The sequence below is a fragment of the Ischnura elegans genome, unplaced genomic scaffold, assembly GCF_921293095.1.
Source record: "Ischnura elegans unplaced genomic scaffold, ioIscEleg1.1, whole genome shotgun sequence".
NCBI classification, from domain to species: Eukaryota; Metazoa; Arthropoda; class Insecta; order Odonata; family Coenagrionidae; genus Ischnura; species Ischnura elegans.
Window position 1 is genome coordinate 25,904 of NW_025791731.1, and position 8,787 is coordinate 34,690.

General features: G+C 48.2%; 1 protein-coding gene across 1 annotated transcript; it reads left to right on the forward strand.

The window, feature by feature from the left end:
- Positions 1–8,100: 8,100 nt before the first annotated feature.
- Positions 8,101–8,609, forward strand: LOC124173664 (histone H3). Its single transcript, XM_046553072.1, has one exon. The coding sequence runs from the start codon at positions 8,140–8,142 to the stop codon at positions 8,548–8,550; it is 411 nt and encodes a 136-aa protein (XP_046409028.1). The 5' UTR covers positions 8,101–8,139; the 3' UTR covers positions 8,551–8,609.
- The last annotated feature ends 178 nt before the right edge of the window (positions 8,610–8,787 follow it).

An 8,787-nucleotide genomic window follows, 5' to 3' on the forward strand; every position in this document is an offset into this window, starting at 1 on the left:
TTTTTTAGTCAGGGAACGCGCCAACTTCCAAATGGAGTTGTCGTCAACAGAAAGAGAATTAATTTTGTTCATCCATAATTCCCTACGATGTCGTGCAATTTCTTGCTTCACTCGAGCGGCAAGAAAATTGTAAAGTTTTCTGTCAGTAACGTCATGTCTCCGAATCCATCGTCTACGCATTCGGTTTCGTTCCTTCATGAGTTCAAGGATATGGTCAGGAAGGATATTTGGATCGGCCGGTGGCCGGAAGTATGGAAGGGAAGCAAGGGCATGGGCGTCAAGGAGTTTAGATGTTATTAACTCGACATGCGCGTCAATTGCATCAGGGGTGGCTAAGGTTGGGATTGGAATTTGGGAAAAGGAATCGTTAGAATGATTGACAAAAAATTGCCAATTGGTTTTCACTGAAGGTGACGGAGTGAACTCTTCAGGCGAACACCAAACATGCATTTGGATCGGGAAGTGGTCGCTGGAAAGATCGTCAATTACTTTGGGAGTAGAAATTCGGTGGATATTTTTTGTCACGCAGAGATCGAGAATATCCATGTTGCCAAAGGAATCAACGTGTGTCGCCGTGAGCGGCACTTCGACATTACACGCGCCATCAGAGACGAAACTGTTAAGAATCGTCCCACGCGCGTTAGTGCGTTGACAGCCCCAATCTACATGCTTTGCATTCCAGTCGCCTGCAGCGATGATTTTTTCGTCGGCGGATAACAAGAAACAAACTTCGTCACGCTGGAGAGGTTTGGCCGCGGGTTGGTAAACAGAATACATATAAAAATCGCCCGTTGGAGTAGGAATAGAAATACCAATGGTTTCTAATGTGCTAAAGGCATGCGAAGGCAGTGCTTTATGTTTGATGGTGGATTTTACTGCGATCAACACTCCACCGCTACGGTTCGAGCGATCACGCCGATAGAGTTTGAAATTGGGAATATGAATATGTTGTGAGGGAATTAGATGCGTCTCCTGAAGGGCGATCACATCAAAAGTGCCAGAATTTATGAAATTTAGAAACTCCTGTTGGCGGCGTCGGATACCGTTGCAATTCCAACAGAATAAGTTAATACCGCCGAGTCGATTAATTGTCATTCTCGAGCAGTGCGCACATCTGCCTGAGAAGAAACAATTTCTTCTCATTGGTCGTCTTTAGAAGACTCAATTGATCACTGATGGTCAAGAAGAAGGTGAAAAGGTTGTCTGAGGAAGTATTTGCGGGTTGTTGGGTCGGGCAAGATTGAGTGTCGGCGGATGCCGGCTGGGGTACAGTGGGAGTAGGTCTTGGGCGAGGCTGGGTTAGAGAGGGGTAGCCATCTTGGTCCTTTTCGGGACTTCGTGACCAAGGGTTGAAGGTAGGAATGGGAGCGGGTTGAAAAGCGATCCCTCGGGCTGATCCTTGGGAATTCTTTTTTTCGCGAGCCAATTTCTGCGCCTGCGCAAACTTAAAAGCTTTGCAGCCGCGGTAACTGGCTGTGTGGTCACCACAGCAATTTACGCACTTAGCGGGAGTGCGGCTGTCTTTTATACATACGGCCGTCTCATGCGGTCCGGCGCACTTGACACAACGTGGCCGAATGTTGCAATAGTTTTTGCTATGCCCGAAACCCTGACACTTGTGGCACTGGAGCACGCCTTTAGACTTTTGGAAAGGAGACACTTTTATTCGCATACCAAGCAAATAAAACGGTACTTCAAGATTAATGTTTTGTGACTCTCGCGTAAAAATAACGTGATAAACTGGCGTGAGGCGCCGGGGAACAGAGTTAATACCATTACTCTTGTCATTCCGAGTGGGCCGCGTTGTTGACAGCTGCACCACAGACTTCGGTTTGAAGCCCTTTTTCTCTAAGGCCTCCTTAACAGCCTCAGCTGGGGTGTTACTCAGGATGTCCCTGAAGCAATACTCGGTCAGTCGGTCATCGGCTGCCTGGTATGAGGTGAATTCCAGTCCCCTCTCCTGCAGAATCTTCCTGGCCTTGTTGTAGTCAGGTGGCGACGCGGTGTTGATGGCCACGGTGTTAGGGCCTCTCAAGCGGCACTTTGGCGGCACGACAAGTGCAGCCGATAGCGCCTCGTATAACGGAACCCACTCGGAAACTCCGTATACATTAATTAGAGGCATTTTGGGTGTCTTAGGTAATTCAGTTGATACATTATTATCGGAATTGTCAGCAATTGGCTGGAATTGATTTGCTATATTCACCTGGGCCGTTGGCGTTAGGCGCCCTCCTAACCTAGCGGCCTTTTTTCTATGAACGGGGGTGAAGCCCTCGTTCTCTTGGTCATGCGGTGTTTGTGAATTGTTAAGCGGCATTGTTGGTGCGAGAGGGAGGACAGTACTTACCGCCGAAGAGGTGGTTTTGGCCCTTCTTGGGTCCTTTAGGGCCTGGCGGGCGAATTTGGCGGCTGCCGCTGCGGTTGGCGATGGCAGCGACATCAGGGCTGGGATGGCGGATGAGCTGGCGGACGGCTGGACGTCAGGGGTGGCAGGGATGGGCTCAGGGGCAGCATCAGGGGCAGCAACGGCGCCTCCGGGAACGGCCGAAAAGGATGAAGTGGTGGCCAGTTGGCATGGGAGAGGTTCAGGAGACTCCTGGTTGACGGCAGGTGCCGAAGGTGCAGCTGAAATAGCCATAAGGCTTTGCTGCTTGGCTAACGCCATTATTCGGGTGACCTCAGGGGTCACGGCAGTGAGACTGGCCATTCTTTGCGACGCCTATGGCGCGCTGGCCGGGTGGTGGCCCGTACCCAGCGTATATAATAAATTTTGGCGAGCAAAATTTTTCTCCGAGAGCACGCTCCGAAATGGTACGATTCCGTACCCTGGTCGGCAGCACGAATCAACACGCTCCGAAATGGTACGATATTACTGGTATGGTATAAAAGACAACGGATCAAGCGTTATGGTCCTTAAACCGGCAGAATCGTGCGATCGATCGATCCTCTCAATTTTGATGGGGCTTTTATACCCAATATCCATCCAGCCTCCGGTGAGTATATATACCACCTCTTCGGCGGCGGTGATTTTTTCGCAAGTGCGAAAATCAGGGAAAATTGACGATTTAAGTGTATAGGGACCAGTGTTACCTTTCCAGTGTTAGTGAAGGAGAATTAGAAAGACAGGCTTCTAGTGAGCATGTGCAAAAGCACTCTAAAGTTAACAAGACTACATACTAACGGCGACTGAAGCCGTGAAACGGCCCTGAGTGGCCCCAAAATGACATTTCAAATATTTTTATGACACTTCTTTTTTGATTTTTACACAATTTTATCATTTTTTTGTTGCATACAATGCATTTTGTTCATTTTATTATTTTTTTTTGTACATTTTATCAAGTTTTTATTATTTTTTTTTTGCTTGATTTTGAACAATTTTATATATTTTTTTTGTTTTAAGTATATTTTCTTATTTTTTCAACAACAATACAATACTACTAATTATTTTGAAAGAAAAGACATAGGAAAGAATTCGGTATTAGCGAAATAATATTTCTTTTGGAAGTCTGTAGCTTTTGAAGCGTTTAAAATGTACTGGGTAATCCCATAGAGTTTTTGTGAGCGGGTTGCGTGAAAGGGAGTTCTGAAGTCGCACAGCTTGTGACTTGATGAACTCGTGTATCTTGGGTACCTTGTGAGCGCGTCTTATTTCGGTAATTGGTATGAGTCTACGTTGGTTTGTGATGTAGCGCAGAGTACGATTTTGGAATGTTTCTAAGCGTTTGATATTCGTAAGGGAAGTGCTGCCGAACACTTCGCACCCGTAAAGCAGCCGAGGTCGAATGTAAGATTTGTACAGCGTCACCTTGTCCTTTCTAGCGATCGCAGATCGCGAATTTAGAAAGCAACTAAGAGCTATCCTAGTTGCTGTTGCTGATTTCAAGGCTTGCTTTACGTGCGCGGACCAGAGTAATTTGGAATCGAAATGTAACCCTAAGAATTTGTGTTTTGAAACCATTGGTACTTTGCAGGAATTAAAGGTAAGGGAATTGGAAATAGGTTTTTTTCGTCGTTGAAAGACGACAAGACTGCTTTTGGCAGCGTTGATTGTCATCTTCGACGAAACAGTCCACTTTTCAAGAAGAGAAAGATGGGTTTGAAGTTTACGCAAAGCGTAAATGCCGCTCCAGGATTGAGCCGCTATTGCGGTATCATCGGCAAACATGAAAGTTTGAGTTTGTGGAGAAGAAGGAAGGTCATTGACATAGAGGTTGAAGATTGTTGGTGACAAAATGGCGCCCTGGGGAACGCCACAGTTTGTTTCTCTCGCTTGCGACAATTCACCGCTTTCAGCTACCTGGAATATTCTCTCGTGCAGAAAACTCTGTATGAGTTTCAAGAGATCGGGCGGAATGTTTGCCCTGCAAAGCTTAAGAATTAGGCCCTTGTGCCACACTTGATCGAAGGCCTTGGCGACATCGAGGTAAACCACTGCCGTATACATACGGCGTTGATAACCTTGGGCAACAAATTCAGCTAGTCTTAGGACTTGGTGCAAAGTTGAGATTCCTTTACGGAATCCCATTTGCTCCGGGCGGAGAACGTCATTTGTCCGTAAGTAAAGGTCGAGACGGGTTTTGATGATTTTTTCGAACATTTTTGAGATGTTCGAAAGTAAGGAAATTGGGCGGCGGTTTAGAGGAATGGAAGGGTCTTTGCCGGGTTTAGGAATGAGGACTAAGCGCGCTGCTTTCCATGCAGATGGAAAATAACTGGCGGCCATGCAGTTATTAAACAGCGCTAGGAGATGGAGAATGACAGGTCTTGGTGCATTCATCAGCTGTCTGTTCGACACCTCGTCGAGTCCAGACGCTTTTCTTGGATTGAGATACTTGATGAGTAATCTCAATTCAGTCTCAGTCGCAGGAATGAATGGAGGAGTAGGAGTATTTGCAAGTGCTGAATACTCTATTTCTGCTTCTTGGTCGTCGTCAGTCACCGACCAATCAGCTTTTAGTGTCATTGTGGCCTGAAAGGCGTCAGCTAAGATCTCTGCTTTGTCCTTAGCGTCATGGATGAACATGTCATTTTGTCGCAAAGGAACCTGAAACGGCCCTTTTTTAGTCAGGGAACGCGCCAACTTCCAAATGGAGTTGTCGTCAACAGAAAGAGAATTAATTTTGTTCATCCATAATTCCCTACGATGTCGTGCAATTTCTTGCTTCACTCGAGCGGCAAGAAAATTGTAAAGTTTTCTGTCAGTAACGTCATGTCTCCGAATCCATCGTCTACGCATTCGGTTTCGTTCCTTCATGAGTTCAAGGATATGGTCAGGAAGGATATTTGGATCGGCCGGTGGCCGGAAGTATGGAAGGGAAGCAAGGGCATGGGCGTCAAGGAGTTTTGATGTTATTAACTCGACATGCGCGTCAATTGCATCAGGGGTGGCTAAGGTTGGGATTGGAATTTGGGAAAAGGAATCGTTAGAATGATTGACAAAAAATTGCCAATTGGTTTTCACTGAAGGTGACGGAGTGAACTCTTCAGGCGAACACCAAACATGCATTTGGATCGGGAAGTGGTCGCTGGAAAGATCGTCAATTACTTTGGGAGTAGAAATTCGGTGGATATTTTTTGTCACGCAGAGATCGAGAATATCCATGTTGCCAAAGGAATCAACGTGTGTCGCCGTGAGCGGCACTTCGACATTACACGCGCCATCAGAGACGAAACTGTTAAGAATCGTCCCACGCGCGTTAGTGCGTTGACAGCCCCAATCTACATGCTTTGCATTCCAGTCGCCTGCAGCGATGATTTTTTCGTCGGCGGATAACAAGAAACAAACTTCGTCACGCTGGAGAGGTTTGGCCGCGGGTTGGTAAACAGAATACATATAAAAATCGCCCGTTGGAGTAGGAATAGAAATACCAATGGTTTCTAATGTGCTAAAGGCATGCGAAGGCAGTGCTTTATGTTTGATGGTGGATTTAACTGCGATCAACACTCCACCGCTACGGTTCGAGCGATCACGCCGATAGAGTTTGAAATTGGGAATATGAATATGTTGTGAGGGAATTAGATGCGTCTCCTGAAGGGCGATCACATCAAAAGTGCCAGAATTTATGAAATTTAGAAACTCCTGTTGGCGGCGTCGGATACCGTTGCAATTCCAACAGAATAAGTTAATACCGCCGAGTCGATTAATTGTCATTCTCGAGCAGTGCGCACATCTGCCTGAGAAGAAACAATTTCTTCTCATTGGTCGTCTTTAGAAGACTCAATTGATCACTGATGGTCAAGAAGAAGGTGAAAAGGTTGTCGGAGGAAGTATTTGCGGGTTGTTGGGTCGGGCAAGATTGAGTGTCGGCGGATGCCGGCTGGGGTACAGTGGGAGTAGGTCTTGGGCGAGGCTGGGTTAGAGAGGGGTAGCCATCTTGGTCCTTTTCGGGACTTCGTGACCAAGGGTTGAAGGTAGGAATGGGAGCGGGTTGAAAAGCGATCCCTCGGGCTGATCCTTGGGAATTCTTTTTTTCGCGAGCCAATTTCTGCGCCTGCGCAAACTTAAAAGCTTTGCAGCCGCGGTAACTGGCTGTGTGGTCACCACAGCAATTTACACACTTAGCGGGAGTGCGGCTGTCTTTTATACATACGGCCGTCTCATGCGGTCCGGCGCACTTGACACAACGTGGCCGAATGTTGCAATAGTTTTTGCTATGCCCGAAACCCTGACACTTGTGGCACTGGAGCACGCCTTTAGACTTTTGGAAAGGAGACACTTTTACTCGCATACCAAGCAAATAAAACGGTACTTCAAGATTAATGTTTTGTGACTCTCGCGTAAAAATAACGTGATAAACTGGCGTGAGGCGCCGGGGAACAGAGTTAATACCATTACTCTTGTCATTCCGAGTGGGCCGCGTTGTTGACAGCTGCACCACAGACTTCGGTTTGAAGCCCTTTTTCTCTAAGGCCTCCTTAACAGCCTCAGCTGGGGTGTTACTCAGGATGTCCCTGAAGCAATACTCGGTCAGTCGGTCATCGGCTGCCTGGTATGAGGTGAATTCCAGTCCCCTCTCCTGCAGAATCTTCCTGGCCTTATTGTAGTCAGGTGGCGACGCGGTGTTGATGGCCACGGTGTTAGGGCCTCTCAAGCGGCACTTTGGCGGCACGACAAGTGCAGCCGATAGCGCCTCGTATAACGGAACCCACTCGGAAACACCGTATACATTAATTAGAGGCATTTTGGGGGTCTTAGGTAATTCAGTTGATACATTATTATCGGAATTGTCAGCAATTGGCTGGAATTGATTTGCTATATTCACCTGGGCCGTTGGCGTTAGGCGCCCTCCTAACCTAGCGGCCTTTTTTCTATGAACGGGGGTGAAGCCCTCGTTCTCTTGGTCATGCGGTGTTTGTGAATTGTTAAGCGGCATTGTTGGTGCGAGAGGGAGGACAGTACTTACCGCCGAAGAGGTGGTTTTGGCCCTTCTTGGGTCCTTTAGGGCCTGGCGGGCGAATTTGGCGGCTGCCGCTGCGGTTGGCGATGGCAGCGACATCAGGGCTGGGATGGCGGATGAGCTGGCGGACGGCTGGACGTCAGGGGTGGCAGGGATGGGCCCAGGGGCAGCATCAGGGGCAGCAACGGCGCCTCCGGGAACGGCCGAAAAGGATGAAGTGGTGGCCAGTTGGCATGGGAGAGGTTCAGGAGACTCCTTGTTGACGGCAGGTGCCGAAGGTGCAGCTGAAATAGCCATAAGGCTTTGCTGCTTGGCTAACGCCATTATTCGGGTGACCTCAGGGGTCACGGCAGTGAGACTGGCCATTCTTTGCGACGCCTATGGCGCGCTGGCCGGGTGGTGGCCCGTACCCAGCGTATATAATAAATTTTGGCGAGCAAAATTTTTCTCCGAGAGCACGCTCCGAAATGGTACGATTCCGTACCCTGGTCGGCAGCACGAATCAACACGCTCCGAAATGGTACGATATTACTGGTATGGTATAAAAGACAACGGATCAAGCGTTATGGTCCTTAAACCGGCGAATCGTGCTTGCTTGACTTTCGGCTTTCCATTTTATAACGTCTTTCGACGGTCTCGCACTCTCAGCCAATCACATTTCGGCACATGTAAGAGTCTACACACTCATGCCAATATATTGGGTCGAGAAATCGCCCAGGTTAGTTACTTTCCCGACAGGAAAATGGCACGTACCAAGCAGACAGCCCGTAAGTCGACCGGAGGCAAAGCCCCCAGGAAGCAGCTGGCCACCAAGGCCGCTCGCAAGAGCGCGCCGGCCACCGGTGGAGTGAAGAAGCCCCACAGGTATCGCCCAGGTACCGTGGCCCTCCGAGAGATCAGGAGATACCAGAAGAGCACCGAGCTTCTGATCCGCAAGCTGCCCTTCCAGCGCCTGGTCCGTGAGATCGCCCAGGACTTCAAGACCGACCTCCGCTTCCAGAGCTCCGCCGTCATGGCTTTGCAGGAGGCGTCCGAGGCCTACCTCGTGGGTCTTTTCGAGGACACCAACCTGTGCGCCATCCACGCCAAGCGCGTCACCATCATGCCAAAGGACATCCAGCTGGCACGCCGTATCCGCGGAGAGCGCGCTTAGATCGTCGTCGCTGTCGACTTCTTGTCGGCACAAAAACAAAAGTCCTTTTCAGGACTAGACGTCATACAGACGATTGTTTCCCATTGCTTTCATCGACGAGAATGAAATAATATTTCATAAAGAAAAGCTGAAAGAGAATGAAAAAATAATAAAGTTGTAATTAATGATAATTATAATTAACTAATGAAAAATAGTTTAAATGAATACTGGAAGGTATGAATATAACTTATGAAAAGA

What these genes read in the sequence shown, in the direction of transcription:
- LOC124173664 (XM_046553072.1), top strand. Translation starts at nt 8,140, where the DNA reads ATGGCACGTACCAAGCAGACAGCCCGTAAGTCGACCGGAGGCAAAGCC.